We start from the raw sequence: 21,737 nt of genomic DNA on the forward strand, positions 1-21,737 counted from the left end.
AGAAACATATATATGAATTTTCATTTATGATTCATTCTCAAAAAAAATTATTTTACACCACAAAATTATATGAATTGAGGGGAAACTCTTTAATCTGAGGTAATCTGAAGAAGGGAAAAAATCAGTTTTTTCCATTCTCTTCTGCAGTCCACTAATCACAAAAGAAAGTTTGTTCATGGAAGGCTGATTTAAGAATGGAAAAAAATTATCCCACAGCAAGACAACACTAAGGTCTTAGAAAATAGGTAGACATTGTTAACAGATTTTTTTTTTTTTTTTTAAACACACCGCTGTGGTCAAACCACCATATACTGTGATTCTGTCAAATCTCAAATTAACACAGATTAAGATGAATGAGAATTTGGACAAGTGCTTTCCAAGGAAAACCTGTATGCTCCAGAGATGAATTTGGTCATATCACTGATAGCACTATTCCCTCTAAGACCTTATGGAAGTAATGCCGCAGCATGTTGGGAGCATTGTACTACTGGAGGTTCCAGCTTTTTTCAAGAGAAGTGTAAACCAAAGGTTTGATAAAGGTTGGTCCTTCATAATCCCGTTTAACGTTTCAAAACAAACTATTATAACTCTTGTATCCTGGTCAATTCTGGTAATCCTATTCTGCATATTAAAATTCCCTGTGTTTCAGATGCATATAGTAACCTTCAATTCTATACCAAACTCGAGCATTATCGGTGATGTGCTCTGGAAAAAAGCTATTGTTTTTCTATGCCAGTGGTAGATACAATTATTTTTCTGTGATTGGTTATAAAGAATGGTTTTATCTATATAAGGTTATTTTGTGCATTTTCTCTTAATGCATTTTAGGATCTTTAGGATGTGTAAGCTTTTATTATAAAATAATGAAGTCAATTTGTTTCCTATAGTAAAATGGCTTTACAAACAGGATAAGGGGAATGCATATTCTGCAGTTCAAATCCTTGCAACACAGAAAGACCCCATACTCATTCAAAATGAACACATACTGAAATGGTCCCCAGTTTTCCAATCACTCAAAGTGTACACAATGTGACACTGGAAAACAAAGTCAAAACTAAAGGAACAGCAGTAATCAGTTTGTTTCATGTGGACAGCTTCAGAGGAACTTCAAAATATACGTCAATATAGAGCTCCTATGTAAAAAAAGAGGCTTATAGTCAGCATGCTCAGCAGTGATATTTTGCTCCAAAAAGGCCTTCTAACATCTAATAGCAAATGCTGCAGGACTAATAAAGTAACAGCAAAACAACAATCCTCCCCACTTTCCACACACACTCTTTTACCAGCACTTCTGAAGAATATTCCTGCAGACAAAGCTCCACAAGATCTGGATACAATTTGGCCATTGACTATGCAGGATGCAAAGTGCATGGGTGCAACAAAAATTCAACAAAAAAGCTAAAACTATGTGAAAAATTAAAATCCTCAGTTTCCTTCAGAATTCTGTATATGAAATAGTTTTAGAATTATTACATATGAAAGGGATAAAAAACAAATCATACTTTCAAATGAACTAACAAGATACAAAAAGGCACACGGAACGTCTACACAGCAAAAACAAAACACCAGGGCAGCAAGTCTCAAGGCTGGGTCAACTGATTATGGCTCATTCTGTGGAGCTAAAAATAGTAGTGTAGACATTGGGGCCCAAACAGACTCACTGCTGTAAACTGCGGATTTGGATGATGGTTGTTGGGAGATGTTTTTGGTGCCATTTCAAATATATGCATAGAATTAAGTGGAGACTCTTCACAAATTTTTAAATTTTGGAAAATTAACAATACAAAAACTGAAACTAATTTAAGATTTTGTGCACATTATACAGTGCTAATGTAGTCACAGTACATTTTCTTGGCTTGATTACTTACTGTGTATGACTAAACAATATGTTCCATGTATGATGTCTATAAGTGGAAATATTTCAGCTGGTACAATTCTGGTTTGGGGAGCTGTTTTGCAGGTTACCAAGAATTAAATGTCTGATTCAAAACCCAGTGAGCTGTCTTGTTATATCACAGAATTACCTTTGTGCTTCCGTAAAAAGTCAATGCTTTTCTGCAATACAGTGGATTTATCCATCTTCCGAGTATTACCCGGAAGCATGGAACCAAGCTCTTTGATGAGAACATTAAACTGATCTCTACGTTTCTTTTCAGACTTGTTTCTAGACACCCTGAAAAATACAAAATAGAAACCACTTTAAAAAACAGAAGTAAACTGTGTTAATAATATTTCACAGATGACAGGCTTTAATCCAATTTTCAAGTTTGAATGAGATTTAGAGGAGTCAACTCTTACAGAGGTGAATATCAGTTATAGCGTAAATTTTGTGAATATAAAAATGAACTTACAGAGTCATACCAAGATGGGATAAAATTTGACAATGGTAGCAAATGTAGCCATCAATTCAATGTTCATCTAATAGCCAAACATGCAACCATTCATTTGTGGCCATTATACAAATGCTAAGTATATAGAGGACTTAGGGATGTAGACAAAAATTCCTCAGCTGTTATTTTAAAATTAGGCTACTATGCTTTCCTCTTACCTGGGTGACTACCTAAGTTCCCGATAAGCTGTGTGGTTATGTGGTAATATAATTAGCACTGCTCAGGTGCTCATGGCACCTACACAAGATGGGGAAGAGGACTACCCCATCCACAACCTAGCCTCCAGGCTGGGGGAGGGACAGCCTGAATCAAACACCTCTCCCTCAGTCCTAATGCAATCTCCTGGTGTCCCCCACTGCCATAATGCCCCCACCCCCATGCTTTTCATCTCCACAGTGGCCTGGCCCTGGATCCCCTACTCTGCCATCATAGCGGCTCAGCTTTTAGACCTTCCCCTGTCACAGTGGAAGTGGCCTGGCCCCAGAGTCAAGGCCCAGTCCTAGAGCCCCCCACCTTTACACCTCTGTACTGCACCCTCTCCTCTGTCTCAGCCCCACCCCAGAGCCTGTAGCCCTAGCAAGAGCCCTGGCATCTCAACCTTCTATCTCAGCCTTGAGCCCTTCATCCCTGATCCCACTACACAGCCAGAGCCCTCACACTCCTGCATCCTATTGCTTTGCCCCAGGCCTGAGCTCCCTTCCACATTCAGAAACCCTTGGCTCCACCCTTGCCACATGAATTTTGTTATGTGCACCAGTGCAGAGATAACATGTCACGTATCAACTCCATGTTGGTGCACATATCAAAATTCATTCCACTTTGGGGCGTGAAAAATTAGAGGGAACACTGGTGATCACTAATTCACTGTTGTGAACAAGGACGTTCAATAGAGATTTCAGAAACTAACTCACTTCCAGAAACATACACTTCTTTCTTTTTCTTGCAGTGAGCCAGCATAAAAAGAAGGGGGAACCAATCTAATGTAGGCACTTGACTGTGGTGACAGAGAACTTCCTTACTGTTCAAATCAGCAAGGACCTATTTCAGTAACGGCCATGGACCACTGGGATGGGACATTTGCCATGTATGCCTTTGAGCCTATTGGTGCAGCCGGGGTGAGGGATGCACATCCTTCTGGGGAACATATACCAGAACAGAAATCCTGTGGGGTCTGAGGCACCATTCTGAATCAGCTATAGGCAGGAAGGAGTGGCGGTTATTCAGGTTCTAGCTGAAGTCTCAAAACTCTTTTACCACCACAAAATAAATCCGACAGCCCAAACTTGATTAGTGGCTTGAGCTAGTAACCTGGGAAGAGGTTCTATTCTATAGTGTACTAGTATTCAGAAGTCATGCAACTTGGATTGGAGCTCAGGCTCTCAAGCCTGAAGTGAGAGTGGGGAGTCTGTGGACCCAGACTGGAAAACATTCTCCTAGATGCAGTACAGACATTCCTTTGGAGTCATGACAGTAAAGGCTGTGTCTGGAAGGGATGAGGGACATTCATTGTCACAGGGAAGGAAGTCATATATGAACTTGAGGCACAAAGACTTCTTTAGCCACACCTCAAAGTAAATAACCCATATGTAGAAAAATATTACATGACTTGACATAGGGAAATCCTGTTGAATTGTATGGTCAAATACAGTCATATTTTTATTCTGTTAATATATTTGAATTTACCAAAGCAGTCAAATGAAGGACATTCTAGCATTAGGTAACTTAAAAAGGCTACCTTTTAGCTTTATCCTTGTCATCTTCCTCCACCAGCCCATCAAAAATACTACCATCATCTCTACAAGAGAAAAAACAGACCAGCATTAGACACAACAGTGTCTCTCAGGCTGCTAATACCAGGAGAAAGAATAAGCAAAATGGCAAGTGAAAGAAGATCTTTATTCAATAGTTCAACTAACCCAAGACATAGGAACACTATTTTATTGTGATCTACATTTCACAAAGCCAAATAGCTTTCACAAACCTAACCACATACTTTATAAATTGTTTCCTGTATGGTAGATAGTTCACTAAAACCCTATATTTTGAAAGGACTGGCATTCCTGAGATGTATCTCAAGTTATGTTCAGAATATTTCAAGTTTTTAATGAGATACCTCTCAAACAATTCTCAATTCTGACTATTGCAATTCCTTTTATGGAGTTCATAAGTCAGTCTCTAAGGGTACGTCTAGACTACATGCCTCTGTTGGCAGAGGCATATAGATTAGGCTACCAGGCATAGGAAAATGAAGCGGCGATTTAAATAATCGCCGCTTCATTTAAATTTACATTGCTGCCGCGCGGAGCCGACAAACAGCTGATCAGCTGTTTGTCGGCTCAGCGCGGTAGTCCGGACGCACGGGTGTCGACATCAAAGGCATTTGTCGACCACCCAGGTATGCCTCCTGGGATGAGGTATACCTGGGTGGTCGACAAATGCCTTTGATGTCGGCACCCGCGCGTCCGGACTACCGCGCTGAGCCGACAAACAGCTGATCAGCTGTTTGTCGGCTCCGCGCGGCAGCCATGTAAATTTAAATGAAGCGGCGATTATTTAAATCGCCACTTCATTTTCCTATGCCTGGTAGCCTAATCTACATGCCTCTGGTGACAGAGGCATGTAGTCTAGACGTACCCTTAATGTCAGAATATACTCTTTCACTTAAATAGGACCATGTTGTACTTTGTTTACTACATAATTCTTTTGTATTTATTTTAAAGTGCAAAATCAATCAACTTCTTGTTTTCAAAACCACCATGTTAGACTTTCTTCATCTTACCTGTATAACCTATTCTACCAATTACCAAGTCTACTTAGTACAGTCCTCCAATTTGTGTCTCCCCATAACTTTTCAGAGTTGGGAAAGTTATTTGTGACTTTCCTCCTTCAAGATATCCAATTACTTTCCCTCTAAATCTTATCTTGCACTCATTTCTCTAATTTGTGACACTCACACTGTAAAAAGTGACTTGCAATACTGTGAATGTTAGATGCCAGTAAAAAAATTTGTATTCATGTTCTCATAACTGTTCTTTGAGATGTGTTGCAGATGTCTATTACAGCATAAGGTACCCACATATCCTGGATATCCCACTAATACTGGAGAGTTTTCCTTAGAAGTACCCTTAGAAACAGACACTGCCCACATCTCAGCTCCTCGAATTCAGAACAACTGATGTGAAGAGCAGAGCTGCCCTGAACTCCTTCATTTTTTTTCATACTGGAATCAAATGGAAGACAAAGATAAGCCGGATGGACACATTTCAAAGAACAAGTTATGAAAAAGTGAGTAATTTTTTTTAGTTCATGCAGACATCCATTATGAAGTAGGTGACTCCCAAGATGGTAATCCCAGATGGTACAGTCCACAGCCTCTTTGGAAGAGGGACTCCAGGATTACTCTTCCTACACTGGCATCTTCCCTGATTGTCTCAGCCAGCACAGGCTGTCTGGTGAATGTATGTATAGAAGACCACATCACTGATTTTCAGATAGTTACAATAGGGATATATGCCACAAAAACGGCAGACACTGAATGTGCTCTGGTTGAGCATGCGGCCACTTTCTCAGACGCTTTACACATTTGGCAAAATATCAGAGTAATGCTGTTAGTGATCCACTTGGTAAGTTGCTGTGCTGTAATTGGTTAAGCTCTCATAATACTCCATAGAAAAAAAAGCTGGGAAGAAACCTAAGAGAGCTTTGCCCTGTCCAGGTAAAAAGCCGAAGCTTGATGCACATCCAGAGTAAATAGTCTTTGTTCATCCTTGTGATCATGTGGCTTTGAAACTGCTGAGTAGAGTATGATACCACCTTTGGGAGGAACTTAGGTAGCAGCCTAAGGTGAACCTTGTCTTACAGAAAATGGAGTGAGATAGATCAATAATAAACGCATGAAACTCTTGCACTATCTCAGTTGAGGTGATGGTCACAAGAAAGATACTGCCACTATGATGTAAAAGTGAACAAAAAGCTAAACATTCAAAAGAAGGATCCATTAAAGAGCAGATAACACTAAATTCAAATAACAAATTGGCACTGGGAGCCGGATAGGTAGAAACAATCGATCTATACCTTTCAGGAATTTGGTCATGATAGAATAAATAAAAGCAGCACTGCCATTAATCCGACAGTGAAACACTGAGATAGTGGAAAGATGTACCCTAATGGAACTAACAGCTAAATACAACTCCTTAAGAGGCAAAAAGTAGTACAGAATTGTTCTAATGTTAGACTGAGCCAGGAACACATAGGAGGCCACCCAGATGGAGAAGCACTCCTACTGACCCAGGCAAGCATTTCTTGTAGATTTTCTGCTATGAAAGAGGACATTCTGGAGTGCCACTGAGTGGTGGACTCCTCTGCATTTGACCACTGATGAACATGTTGTGAGGGTGCAACGTGCAAGGATCTGGATATAAAACCTGGCCATAGTTTTGATTAGTGGCAGCAACAGCTTGCATAAATCACAATACAGGTTGAACCTCTCTGGTCTGGCAGCATCCATGGTCTGACAGGTCTTTTGGAGCCTCAGCAGCCCCGGGACTGGCTGAGGAGCTGGGAGCCTGATGGCCCAGGGGCAAGGGAGTCTGGTCTGGCGAAACTCCCTCCATGGCTGTCTCAGCTAGGCTGGTGCAATAAACATTCTGCCTCTATCTTGTGTAAACTTGAGAATGACAATAGGAATCAGGGGCCCTGGGGTATACACACATATTAGTCAGATCCTTATCCTATGGAAACAGGAAAATATCTGAGATTGACCAAGGGCCATGCCCTGCTGTGGACAAAACTGGGGATATTTCATGTTTTGCCAAATCACAAACAGCTCTACTCTGAGAAAATCCTCTGTGCCAAATACTGAAGTTAGAGTGGCTGTGTTGCAAGACCATTCATAGTGTAAATTGAAAGATCTGCCGAGGGGATCCACTAGGACATTTTAGCAAGTGAGATACCCTGAGAGCGACTCAGGTCTGTCTGAATCAATTCCATAGCTCAACTGCCTCCTGTCAGAAATGGTCTGACTTGGTGTTCCCTTGTTTGTCCACATAAAACACTGCTGTGGTGGCATCAGGGACCACTTGGATTGATTCGTGACCTGTGGATGTCTGGATAAAGAGCCTGGGAAAGTAGGAGGCAGAGATCTTCCTCTTTGAAAGCTTTCTTTCTTTTGGAGTGATCAGCATGTATAGAAGGAATATTGCTGTCAATGCTGGAACTGAGAATGATATTTTCGCCTTTTCATAACTGGAGTGTAGAGGCCCAAGGACTTTGAAACTGCTCCACAGTACTTAAGAGTGTGTAAAGCCTCACCTGCCTTAGATGAGAATGAAGCACAGCACGGAAAGGAAGGGCCTCGTTTGTCTGTTCTATGTCCACAGGAACCCCCTGATGTCTGCAACCAGGTAGAAGGACACACAGTCACTGCCACAACCCTGCCAGCAGAATTTACTACATCCAATGAATCCTGTAGAGCTGACTGAGAAATGAGATGCTCTACCACAAAATTCCTCAAACCTCTGGGATAAAACCTGGTATTCACATTCTATTAATTTGGCCACAGTGAAATGGAGGAAGGCATTTTCCACAGCATCTTAAATAGATGGACCTTCCTGTCATAGCCAGGTACAGAGGGGCTATCACTTGGTGGATATTCTCCTTGAGCTCCACTTATATACCAACAGCTGACATTCTCCTTCAAGTTACACCTTAACGGTGATCAGGGATCAGGAAGAACTTTAGTATCAGGGTTTCATCAGGTAATAAAGGGTTTCATCAGGTAATAAAGATGCACAAAGAGGAGACAAGGGAAAATGCTCCTGAGGATGATCCTACAGTGCTAGATTAGGTATTGGTCTGAAGCAAGTTTAACTCAATCCTGTAATTGAGAGTCCAACAGAGGCCTCTTAATATCATCAGGAAAATATTCTTTCCTGAGGGATCTGCTTTTGTGAGAAAGTTGTAATGTTGATCAAAACACTGGGGAGTACCCAGTAAGGTCATTGAGGAGGCTGGTACCGTAATAAGCCCAAGCTATGTCTGGCCTAGACATCTTAATTCCTGGTTCTTCTCTTAATGTTTAAGGAGTAAGAGAAAAGGAGCAGGACACCATTCTGGACTTCTAGCTGTGTGAGACTCAAAAGCCTACCCCAAAGTCTGATGAAGATGCAGAGTATTACAAGAGCCATGGTGGTGCTTTACTGGGTCTGCTTTACAGCAACAGTGATCTGAGACTACGTTGGGAATGTGACACTGGAGGAAACAAAGGACTTCCCAGTTAATAGGAACTGTGTCATAGTACCATTAACAGGGAAGCTCTTTAGATTTCCTCCAGTGTTACATTCCTGGCATAGATCCTGTTACAGTTGCTGAGAATAAGAGCTAGAACTGGTATCAGAATGAATGAGGCCAAAGATAGTAGTACTGGACTCTTAGGTGATGAACTCATAACAGTATTCCTTGGAGCTGACAATCTCAGAGCCTACACTGGTACAAATAATGGATCTCTGCCCTGAGTCAATGATAATATTGGTACTGATAGGCACAGCACATTTCTCACCACCACACAGGCCTCTGGCATTGTATACATTAGTATGGGATGTCATCCTACCATGATCAGCGATATCATTCTACCTATGGTACTAGAATGACCTTCTATGGAGGAATCATTGATTCCAAGGAGTCCAATATCAATATCTTCTGTTCTTTCACCACAATTCCTCCAATGTTTTTGGCCTCAAAGATAAGAGATCCAGTGATGGGATTCTCCTGTGGCTCCTATTCCCAGGTAAAGCTAAAGGAGGACTCCAAGAAGGAGTCAAAGAATTTTCCTTGGACAACTACAGGGGTTTAGACACTGGCGTAAGAGCAGTCTCCATAGGAATATAAATGAAGGTATATTCCCTTCTCAGCTTCTTTTTCCTGGTCTATAAACTACTTCAAATGGAACATCCATCTCTCTTTTGTGGCCCTCATCCAAGGACTTGAGGAAGCACCAGTAAGACATGGGCTTTTGGCAACAAGAGCTTTTTTCAAACAAGACTTGAAACCTAGGGATATTTGTATAAGTTTCCCCTGTTAAGGGCAAGGCCTTGAGGCCCATCTGGCTGAAAAAAATTCAAATGGAAAAGGAAAAGGAAAAAAAGAAAGAAATGTAGTGATGAAAAAGTACCACGAGGTAAGAAAAGAAGCAGAAAGAAGTTTGCTCATGAGGATCACAGAATTCTCTGCTATTAAAGGTAAGAAGGAACTGAAGGTGGGGTGTGGCAGCAACACCACCCTTTACATAGCTCTATTCTAATCATGAGGAGCAGGGATGCCCCTACAGATACCACTAAGAAAAACACTCTGGCATTGGTGCATGGGATGTTCGCTCACCTATCGTGTAACAGACATATACAAGCACTAAAACTGGATTGTTTGTTTCTACTGTAAAATACAGTCTCCATAGTTAACAAAAGAGGAAGGAATGTTATGAAAAGTGTTCGATTACTCTTTCCCTTTTCCTTAATAAGCCTTTGCAGGAGAGTCCTATGGTAGAATTTTCAAAAGTGCCTAAGTCCCATTTCGAAACTGAATTTTAAAAGTGTAAGTTTAATTCAAGGTCAATGAATCTTAGTTTCCAAAGTGCCCCAATCACTTTGAAACTTGGGAATCTAAGTCAATTTGGCTCTTGAAAATTCTACCCCTAGTTTCTGGATACATTAAAAAAAAAAAGCCAAATATGTTCTATACATTTTTGGCAATTTTTTCGCCTTTTCTAAAAACTTCAACATAAAGCATTTTATAACAAAAAGAGGACCATGGATTGCTATGAAAGCAGTTTGAGTCTAGCTCTGGTGCTCAAGTAATTTTGAAACAAGTCCCTAGATCAGATGAGAGCACCCTGCAGCACGCGAGGCAGGAGCTCAGCACCTCACCCCATGCAGTGGGGCGCCAAAGCTGCAGCCCCAACCTCAGCTATGCAGATACAGGCTGGAGCACCAGCTCTAACTTCCTGCTGGGAGGGGGGCTGGGAGAGGCATGCACGCACGTCCCTGAGGCTGCCCCTGCCTGGCCTGGGCGTGCAGCTCCCAGGAGCTAAGGGATTAACACTCCCCACCCCCCCATGCTACAGGCTCTGCCTCCTGCTTTGGGAAAGGGCAGGGCTGGGCCTGTTCCGCAGATTGGGGATGGGCGGCTGGTCATACATGGTCGCCGGGGCCCAGGCTGCACCGTGCTATGCTGCTCCCCATGAGGGGGGCAGGGGCAGGGAGCTTCTTCTTTAAGCATCCCACTGTACTCAGAGCTGCAGGTAAGGGGAAAGACCTGGGCAAAGGGAAGGGCCAGGCAAGGAAATGACTATACCCCCTCACCCTTCCCCAGCCCCCGCTCGCCTTAGCGCTGCTCCCAGGAGCTGCAAGTCCCAGTGCTGCTGCCCTGCTGGTGAGTGTGCTGAGGGGACAGGGATGTGGGAGGAAGGAGAGGATGGGAGGGGACAAGGGCTGCACTATGAAGGGATCAGGCTGCGGGGGGGGCGGGGGCATGGGGCTGAGGGGAATGAGATGAACAGAGGGAAGATGTGAGGGGGATACAAGGCTCCTTTGCAGAAGCTGCACTTTCCTTTACTCCCCAATCTGCCTTCCTTCTCCACCCCACCCATCACAGCACAATCCCCTTTGCACCTATGTGCACCTTATTGTGCATGGATGAGAATTCCAGCCTGTTTGCACAATAATCAACCAGCTACAAGGGTTGTGATGTGCAGCTACTTGGATACATTCTCACCTTTTTTGCATTATTCCCCAACTCCCTTTTATCCCCAAACTTGTAACCCCATCCCACACTCTCTCCTGCTGCCAAACTCCATTCCAGACCCTGCCCTCCTCACCCTCTACTGCACTCCATATCCCACCCAGATCCTGCACTTCCACCACTATTCCACTCTCTGGCAGCCCTCTCCTGAACCCCTCATTTTTGTCCCCATCCAAAAGCCTAAAGGGGTCCCCAAAATCCACTAACCCTGGAACCCCAGAAAAGTAAATCTGGCCTATGGGAACCCCTGAACCTCAGTTCCCTGTCCCTTCCCCATGCCCCATGGAGCTGGAGCACCAGAAAATGAGGTGTCTCAGTTGGGGCTACATCAGTGAACAATGGGGGTTTTTGGAGTGGGGTGTTTTTTTTTGTTTTTTTTTGGTTTTCACGTATATGGTTCCCAACTGACATTTCTGTGGGTCAGTGGCTCCTGACCCAAAAAAGCTTCCCGACTCCTGCCATAAACAACAAAAACAAAAAACACTGAAACCTTTTGTATTGACCATAAATTAATATTTTACTTTATTTAAAATTAAGTTTGGTTAAAACGCTTTGTCAGCTTAATCATTTAAATTAAGCCATTCTAGGAAAGAGAGACTAGAATAGTGAAAGCAAGAGTGAGTTTGAAGGCGATGGATAAGATCTGGAAAAGTAAAGCGATTATCTTAGGAATGAAGCTGAACATCTTGAAAATGTGTGTATTTAGCAGCATGTTGTACGGATGTGAGACATGGATAATATGAAAGATTCGAAGAGAAAAATATTGGCGTTCGAGAGGAGTTGTTATAGAAAGATCCTGAGAATAGGATGGATGCAGAAGATCACCAACAAGGAATTATATAGGAAGATACAGGCAAAAGAGAACCTACTGCAGAAGGTTATACAATGGAAGTTACAGCTATTCGGGCATAACTGCAGAATGAACAACAAGCGAAAAGACCCTGGTATTTGGCATAACAGACAGTCTGAATAGGAGAGGCAGACCCCACAGAGAATGGGTAGATGATATAGTAGATTGGTCGGAGCTAGTCTACAGTAACTAAGCCACTCCGCACTGGACAGGGAAAGATGGAAGGAAATAGTGAGGGAGGCATCGGACACCAACCGGCATTGAGCCCATGGTTGATGATGATGATGATTCTCCCTAGCTGCAGCACTAGCAAAATGGCTCAGGCATAATTATGTACTTAACGGAGAGTTTCCATTAGCAACTGTGGTATGCTGAAAGGTGCCAGGTGATCCATGGGGTGCACAGTGGAAAGAGCCCCTCCCTCCTTCTGGGAGAGTGGCACAGCCCAGGGCAGGCGGGTTAAATTTTGGCACACCACTTCAGAAAGATTGTCGACCCTGCCATAGATTATTTGTGTTAAGAGACAAATCCTAAGAACACATACATTTCATATTCCAATTGCAATTAGGCAGCTGCTAGTCAAAGTATAAAACATATTTAAATACATCTCAAAGAGGTATCTGTGTTAATCTGAATCTGCGAAAACAACAAGGGGTCCAATGGCACCTTAAAGACTAATAGATATATTTGAACAAAAGCTTTTGTGAAGTGTTTTACAAAGCTTATGCCCAAATAAATGTTAGTCTCTACTATTCCATAGGACTCCTCATATTTAAATAATGCAATTTTAAACAAACACATATATTGCATAGCTAAATATTCATAAATCAAGTGTAGTTAACAGACCTTAACTTTGGCAAAAATAAAAAACTCAACACTTATACCCTTCTCTTAAATAAGAACACATCATCAAAATGTTTACCTACAAATGACTAAAAACAAAATAATAAAATAAGATACCTGTCTGTAATGGTGCTCATTTTATGGGTCCTTATGGTAAAGAACATAACATGTCACACTTTAATCTTGTGGTAGACATTTGTACGTCTGCCTGGATGAGAATGGAAACAAACAGAAATGTTACTTTTGTAGAACATGTTATTTTTTTCCCCTGAGAAAGTATAAAGCTCCCTCTTGCCCCCAAAACAGTAAGCGCTTCTAACATTTATTTTCCCTGCATCGTTTCTCTTTATTTCAGTTATGAATCCCATATATCCAAACCTAATCATCTTATTTCACATGATACAGTTTAAAAGGCCATTCTTCTCTATATGCAATGATGAATCCATTTGGGTTAAGCTAGTTTAAACTTTCTGTATTTAGGAACAGCTTTTTATCCTTTATCTAGACCCATATTGCAAAATATGTGAATAATTTTCACGCCATCCAACAAAGTAAACCATCACATAGGGAGAAGAAAAATATAACCCAAACCAAGTGACTCCAATTAACCAGTCCTTCCAGAAGCTGTTGGGAGTGGGAGTGGTTTGGGGATCACATAAGCCAAATCCTATTAGTTCCAGAATGAGGAGGGGAAAAAACACCAAAGAGGAAAGGGATGCTGACAGACTGACAAGGGAAAAATTGTTCCAGAACTTTTATACCAGATGCCCCAGAGGGAGGGAACAAAACAGGTAATCCTTATGTGATCCCTCTCCTGTCACCCACCTCCAGAGAAACAGAAGCCAGTAACACCATTCCTACCCATCCTGGCTAATAGCCAATGATGGACCTAACCTCCATGAATCTATCTAGCTCTTTTTTGAACCTGTTAAAGTTCTAGTCTTCACCACATCTTTGAGGATAATTGTCAATAGTTTAAAGTACATCTATTTCTGTCCATCTGTTCAAGAACTCCTCCTAAACTATAAAAGTTAGGACCATCAATGTTGATATGTAGCTTCCTCTTATAACTTAAAGCAAAGTAAGGGTTTGGCTGTGCCAGAAAAATGGGATGTGTTTGGAATGGGACGGAGTCTCATAAATCCATACAGAGAAGACACAAAATCATCAGGCATGTGAAAGGGGCTGTCCCCATCCAGGACTGTCCTAGCCCTGAGCCTCCCACACCCAGACACCCTTTAAGAAGAGAAGGCTGAAGCTTTCCCGCCATGCCCAATTCATATGGGAATACTACTTGCTTTTCCCCTTCATCAAGGAGCAACAGGAAAGTGCAGTTTGCTACAATCCTCACTCTGGCTGGAATTACAGGAAGCAGATGAACTTGGGCCTGCCCTAGCTGGGGGACATGCACCCCTCCCCCCGGCTGGACTTGTTAGATCTGCAACAACTATGGAGGGGCGCATCTCACCTGGCCCCAAGCTGCTGCGGATGGAAAGGGTAGATTAGTCCTCTCTCCTTGGGGCAGTTTACATACTGAACTCCTCAATCCCAGCCCTATCCCAGAGCAACGATTTAAACAAAGCATGCATATATTTTTTATATATATATGTTTTCCTCATGTCACTCTATGTCCCTCTGCCCTCAGCCACATGGCCTTCTCCCTCCTGCGTTCCCCCTCCTCAGTGCTCAGAAGAGGGGGAGAGCCATGCTTGATGTGCTGCAGCCTCACCCTGGCCCTCCCTGGCAGCCAGGGGAGAGAGCCAGGCCTGACTTGGCCTGAACTTGATGGCAGCGCGGGGGGGAAGGTAAGGGGGAGAACAGGAAGAGAGCTGGGACTGCCATGCTGCAGCCTCAGCCCAGTGACCAGGGAGGTGGAAAGGGGAGAGCTGGGGTTGCCACCACAGTGTGGCTTTGGCCTGGCATCTGGGGGTGGAGTCGGGGCTGGCACGCTGTGGCGTTGGCAGGATGGCCGGGGAGGACAGGAAGAGCCAGGGCTGGCATGCTGAGGCTAGGGGAGGGAAGGAGCCGGGGCTGCCTATCCCCAGAGAGAGAGGGGTTGACAAGCATAGTGAATGGGGGGCACAACCCTCTAGTTAGTTTTCCAAAAAAAAAAAAAAAAAAAAAAAAAAAAAACCTGAGTTAAGGACCTGAGCAATGCCAGGTAAATCTTCTAGTTTAGTCATATTAGAGATGTGAAATACCACCAGAGTGAGTAATCCATTAAAATATTATGCTAATATTATGGGAAATGCAATCCCTATAATCCATTTTTAGATGGCCATTTCTTGATTCTAAAGCAATTTTTTAAAAAAGAAATAGTTGTATGGATAAATAATCTGGATTGGAGACTACAATCAAAATATTGCTGGCATGTGAAGTTTTCCATAGTTCAAATATTTTGCTCAACAAAGGCCAAAAATAAGAATTTTTTCCAGACACAAAATCATTTTTGCAGATATGGATAAAAGTAGCAAAATCTCTACATGGAAATGGTAAATTTGCTCCTGTTACATAAAGAAATAAGCACACTGAAATAATATTATTCCTATAGAGAATAAAAAGTGTATTTTTACTGGTTTTAAAAAGGGTGAAAATGTTAGAGAAATATTAAGGTTCCAAGCCTACAACAGAATCCATGTTGGCAGACATTATGGATTTCACTAGGCTTCTGCGCTAACACACAGGTGTCTAACTCTCATAAATCCCATAGTGGAAAGGAGCAGCTAATTTACTGATTCCAAGGGACTAAGTTGCCTGACTACCCATTGCAGGATCAAATACTTTGGGCAATGTTACAATTTTAGGGAATGCATACCACTTATGAATAGAGACCTGCAAATCCATGCCTATCCACTTTATATCTGCAGCACATGTTTGCAGATATGGGTGCAGATAGAGAATTTGTATCTAGAGCCCTGCAAGCTTATGGATATCTGCTTTATATCCAGAGGTATCCACGTCTGCTGATGTCAATGAGGATATCCATGGCTCATTTTTGCAGATGTGGATACAAAGCCACACAAGAAACTTCTTCGAGAAAAAGAATCAGTCAGGTTGCATAACCCAAAAGGGGTGATGGAACGGAGCTAGCTGCAGTACCAAACAAGGTCAGAGACAGGAACTTGATCTAGAGGGGGAAAGAGGTTCAAGCCACGAACTGCATCAGAAAGTTCCTGTTCTCCCCTACAGGACTTAGAACACAGCTCAAGGAATACTCCAGTGTGGTAATGAAACAGAAAAAGTTTATAGGATTTATTTTGTATAGCACAGTTAATTTCTTAAGATGTAAAAGAGTAATGATGTTTTAGAATCCTATGTTAAGTCTGCCTGTTTCGTACGTGTTATACCTATCACATGCCCGTGAAGACATATACTATGGACCCAGAATACCCATAGGGCTGGAATGGTGTAGGAGGGTGTGTTTAAGTTATAGGGTAGCCAATGGGTCAGCAGGGGTCCTAAGCAGTGAGCTGTTGGATTTTGTAGTGTCAGCTACTAGAAGAGGCTAGATGTGTTAAAACACATTTTACTTTTGTGAACATGTAAGTGTTGAATTTTTTTAGCAGTTACATGTTTACTCACAGATGGCAGGTGGGAGCTGGTGCTAATGGGGAGACGGATTTTTTTGTGCAGGGAGCAAGTTTGAAAGCCAGCCTCCTGCATGCACCGGCTTCTGCCTGCTCGCCCTACCCACTGCGCTGCTACCTCTCTATCACAGGCTGTAGCGCAGGAGGGCAGGCAATTCCACAGGAGCCAGTGCTCGTGTGAAGCTGTCTTAAGCCAGTGTCCCCTCCTCTCGAACCAGCTCCTACTTATCTTCTACTCTGCATTGCTGCCTCTGTGGGAGATAGCCGGGGGAGGGCAGGCAGCTCCATGGGAGCTTGTTCCCCACACGTATTGGCTTCTGCCTCCCTCATCCTGCACTGCCTCTGATACAGATGCAGCAAGTGGGGTAGTGCGTGTAACCATTAGGATTAACTGATAACTCCAGGCTTGTCGGTTAATCATGTAAACGGGTACACGCTAGCATCCCTAGAAGGGGCATGCTAGACAGGGGATTTGGGCACTGAGAATGTGCCTAGAATATCCATGATGGAGGCAATGCCTGGGCTGACTCCGTTCAGACTCAAGAAACCTAGGGTGCACAGGATTCAGATGTTGATACTGTCACAAAAGATTGGTGAGTGGAAGAGGAGGCATTTGAGTAGATATGTGAAAAGGAAAACAAGGGGCTGGAGGAGAGGAAAATGTGTTTGAAAAAGTAGTTTTAATCTCAGAGCTGAGCTGACAAAGTGTTGTCACAGCATACCTGTTCCCTGTGAGTAGAGCCAGTCTCATCTCCACAGGGTCAGAGCTCTGGTGATCAATCCAGACAATTAAAGGGTTATGCTTGGACCAATAAAGGACAGGAAACGGAAGATGGAGGAGAGGATGATTAAGATAGGCTGTACTTGGAGAAGGGAAGCCACAATAATGAGGCTCCAAGTCCTTAGGGAAACAGCCTTGGGGCTACTGCACTAGCAAGGAAGCAGATTGGATTAAAACTTGAAGGCAGCCAGAAGCAGGAGCACTACAAGTATGGGCCTAAACTAAGGCAACTGAAATTAATGAAGAGACTCCTATTGACTTTAAAGTGTTTTAGATCAAGCCTTATGGGGACCGAGAGCTTTATACCTTCTTTCAATCAAATCCATTAATCTCTATGGGTATGGCTACACTACATTCCTCTTTCGAGAGAGGAATACAAATGCAGCTGAGCGAAATTGCAAATGAAGTGAGGATTTGAATTTCCCATGCTTCATTTGCATAATCATGTCTGGGTGCTATTTCAAAATACCCTCGAAAGAGGAATGCAGTATTCACCTACCCTATGAAAACAAGACCAGATCTCTAATGCAATAAGAAATCAAAGAGACAAAATACAACATTGTACCTCAATTATAGCAACACTTTCTTACCTCTTATACTTTTTGGGACATTAAACTCTGATATTTAGGATAAACACTGATCCTTCAGATGAACGTGGGTTTAAACAATCCTCTTCTACAGAAGAGCATTAAACTCTGCACTGTAAAGAATAAAAATGAAAGTTAGAATAAGTGGAAATGACTGGAATTCTGTATGTCACTAATATTCAAGTGCAGTATTTATAGTCATAATTTATTCTGGTAAAATATTCTTGTGATGCATCATTTATAAATATTATTTATCATCTGATAAATTACAGAAAGACCTCAAAATATATTTAACTAAATGTGTCAAAACCAGAAACTCTTCAACAAGAGGAATACTCTGAAGATTCATCTGTCTGTTTTGACTGAGACTACTTATTTACCTCTCTCTCTAATTTGTAGAGCCATCCTTGACTCAAACTCCATCTCCCACATCACCTAGCTCTCTAAATCTGCTTACGGTTATCCCTGAAACAGCATTAGTCTATACCACTCCCTCAACTGTATTTTATTCATCCCTTTTCCCACTGATTAACTCAGCTCCTCTTTGGTTTCATCAAATAGCTGCTCTTTGGACTCCAGAATGTTCGTAATGCTGCTCATTCACTTACATCACTCCTACTACCTCAAACACTGCCACTGGTTTCCCCTTTTCTTTTCAAAATAAAGTCTAATATTACTGTCTTTTAGAAGTACTTATTCCAAACCTGCCTCAAGTATCTACACCCTTTGATGCTCAACTTCATGAATCCAGCAATCACGCTTTCCAGTTTCTTCTTACAATCATTTTGGTTTTAATGCATTCGCTTCTACACTTCCCATTGTCTAAAACAGCCCTCCAAGCTATTTTGTGTCTGTTTTCAAAGTTACCTAATCCACATCTTTCTTCACTTGCTAGACATAATTTCTCTCTGCCTCAGCTATTGGCCATGCTGTCAGAAAGTTTTGATTTCTTCACAAAACGAATTGTATACCACTATTTTCTGTAATTTTCATTCCAGTGCCTTATATTTAAAGCTGTGATGTATTTTAGGTTATGAAAAAAAGTGTGTTTTCTCTGTAGCAAAGAATTCCTGTAAAAGTACTGAACTTGTATATTTAGCTAACGGCTTAAGAATAATTATTCTTAGAGAAGTAAAAAGTACATGTAGTATGTTTAAGTTTAATTAAAAATATGATTGCTTCTCTCTCTGTTCCTGCTAGGAGTCTTTAACTAGTTAAAAAAACACTGAAAAAACCCTATGAAATTAATGCAGAGTTTCTGCCAAAAGAAGAAAAACAGCTACGCAGCATGACTCAGTGAACCCACTCATTTTTCTCTGGCCTAATAACCCGCTGGCCCATTGACCTACTTTTTTTGTAAGGTGGTTAAACCCTCATCTCACATTTAGATAGTTTTGTTCGGTCTGACAAGTGTAAACATTAACAGTCACAAAGAGACTTGTTGAAATCTAGATTACAGAGACTGTAATATGAAGCCCATGTTTTTAAACTGTTCAGAGTGTAAGGCTTTGCCAACCCTTCCACAAGTTCTGACAGCTCTAAATGAGGAAAATTTTACAGCTGTACAAGCTGTGCATGCAGGAGATCTCCTATTGCAGAGAATATTCTGAGGTTAAACAGTACAAAGTCACATTTCATAATGTCTAAAAAGAATATAGTAGAAAAGGACACATTTGAAGGGAGACTTTGGAGAAAGGAAAAAACCTTTTGACTTTCATAAGTGGTTACTGAAACATATGGAAGTTTAAATGAAAGCAAGAAGCAAGTTAAACACAGTGGAAAAGGCTTTTTCAAACAAAACCACATAGGAGCTTTAGTAAGTAGAGAATGCACGTGAAACCTAGCAGAAAAGTGTTGATGTCTACCCATAAGTATTGCCCAGCCAAGATATTCATAGGTCATGAAGGACTCCAAAAATCATGAGATTTTAAAAAACATATTAGGTTCTTTTATTTGCCTTCCAGATTTTAAACCTTTATAGAATAGTCAGTAAATTTTTTCAACTTTTCCCAGAAATCATAAGGGCTAGAAACTTTTCTGAAAATTAAACTAAGAGTCTCATGCAATCTCCTGATTCCAGCAGCTAGAACTTTAAGACAAATAACTCTAAGAGACCTGCAGCAAAATCATGAGAGCTGGCAACACTACACATTTCCACATCACGCTTACCTGCAGAGGAAGACAGCAAGTAATAAGGGGTACATCTATACAGCGGTTGGAGGCATGCCTCCAAACCTGGATAAACAGAGACATGCTCCAACTCTGTTTGAGCTAACAGGGTAAAAATAGTAGTATCAACAATAGTAGTGTCATGGATGATGATACAAGGTAGCCACCAAAGTACTGACTCAAAGTGCTGGATAGATTTGTACTTTGGCGACTTGCCTCATCTGCCACCAATGTCACCATGTCCTGCTATTTTTGGTAAGGTAGTATGTATCCGTTTACTGGGGCTAAGAGGCATGCTTCCAACTGCAAAGCAGACATACCTGGGTGGCCAAAGTAATCAAGATATTGAGTCTTTGAAGCACTTACAGAATCACCAGCTGGAATCCTGCCCAAGATAATAATGAACATTTATATCACATTTGCGAGTGGTCAGATATCTATATGGAAAGAATTAGTAACCACAGTAGAGTTTTACATCCACAACTGGTACTAAAATTGGTACCACTGATTCTCAGTTCCAATTATGGAACAAGGTCTGAAGGTTGAGAAACTGTCTCACTCCTAACACCAGTCATGTCACGATAGAATTGAGAAATTGCTGAAGCAGCGTAGGGAAACTTGCATTGCTTCTGCCCACCCACTCTATCTGTTGTGTGGACAAAGAACTTAAGTCTCCAAGGTAGTCAGCCAATATTTTTCCAATATTATTACTAAATATTTTTAAAGAGACAGTGAACACAACATTATTTTGTAAACAATATTATATAGAGAGCTTGGTTTTACAAACAGCTTTTTCATAAAATCCAGATTCCAGGGCCAGAAAGGAAAACAATCATCATCATCTAGTCTTACATAATATTAGTCTGAAGAATTTCTGCCAGGAAAAATCATAGAAAACAGAATTCAGTTTTCTGACAGATTCTGTGTGTCTCCCAATTTCCCAGCTTGTTAGGTTTAGTAAGTATTTCTAACAGGGACAGATCATTAACATTTTAGTACTTACTCTATGTACCACAATCCTAATATGATAAGGGAATTTACTAATGATCTAATAGGGCATTTCTACTGCTAATCCTTCATGATTTTAAAGAATCAAAACTGTTCAAGAACAATAGTATCTAGCTACACAGTGTTCCCTGATCTAACCATTACACCACAAACATTTATTTACAGTAGAAATGCTGAAGCCACTTATGCATTTGTAGGTACTAATGTTGAGTAAAAATGCTGCTTTCTTAATTTGTACCAGTGGCTCTCAACTTGTTCTACTGCAGCACCCAACTGCAATGGATGTATGGATAGGCATTAGGGATGTAAGGGTATGTCTATACTACAAAGTTAGTTCGAACTAACGGACGTTAGTTCGAACTAACTTTCATAGGCACTACACTAGCGCTTCGTTAGTTCGAATTTAATTCGAACTAACGGAGCGCTTAGTTCGAACTAGGTAATCCTCATTTTACGAAGATTAAGCCTAGTTCGAACTAGCTAGTTCGAATTAAGGGGTGTGTAGCCCCTTAATTCGAACTAGTGGGAGGCTAGCCTTCCCCAGGTTTCCCTGGTGGCCACTCTGGCCAACACCAGGGAAACTCTTCTGCCCCCCTCCCGGCCCCCTTAAAGGGGCACGGGCTGGCTACGGTGCCCGTGCCAGGTGCAAGCCTGCCAGCACCCAGCCAGTAGACCCTGCACCTGGCACGGCACGAGACAGCCACCCTCTGCCCCCCAGCCCTCCCTCTCTTC

The 21,737-nt window shown here is 41.9% G+C and overlaps 1 protein-coding gene across 5 annotated transcripts in view; it reads right to left on the minus strand.

Moving 5' to 3' along the window:
* The window catches only part of CLOCK (clock circadian regulator), a 103,909-nt gene that overhangs the window by 34,320 nt on the left and 47,852 nt on the right, over positions 1-21,737 (minus strand). For 3 of the 5 annotated variants that reach the window (XM_006113488.5, XM_014568699.4, XM_006113487.5), the window contains 4 exons: positions 17,832-17,941; positions 12,991-13,081; positions 4,126-4,185; positions 2,025-2,173 (listed from right to left, as the gene is read on the minus strand). In XM_006113488.5, the coding sequence (XP_006113550.1) occupies positions 2,025-2,173; positions 4,126-4,185; positions 12,991-13,037 (256 nt within the window). In that variant the 5' untranslated portion in view covers positions 13,038-13,081; positions 17,832-17,941. Of the gene's footprint in view, positions 1-2,024; positions 2,174-4,125; positions 4,186-7,700; positions 7,783-12,990; positions 13,082-17,831; positions 17,942-21,737 lie in introns of all 5 variants that reach the window. The other 2 variants (XM_025179943.3, XM_075930395.2) reach the window with 2 other exon arrangements.

This window comes from Pelodiscus sinensis, chromosome 4, assembly GCF_052426305.1.
Source record: "Pelodiscus sinensis isolate ZL-2025 chromosome 4, ASM5242630v1, whole genome shotgun sequence".
Classification (NCBI taxonomy): domain Eukaryota; kingdom Metazoa; phylum Chordata; order Testudines; family Trionychidae; genus Pelodiscus; species Pelodiscus sinensis.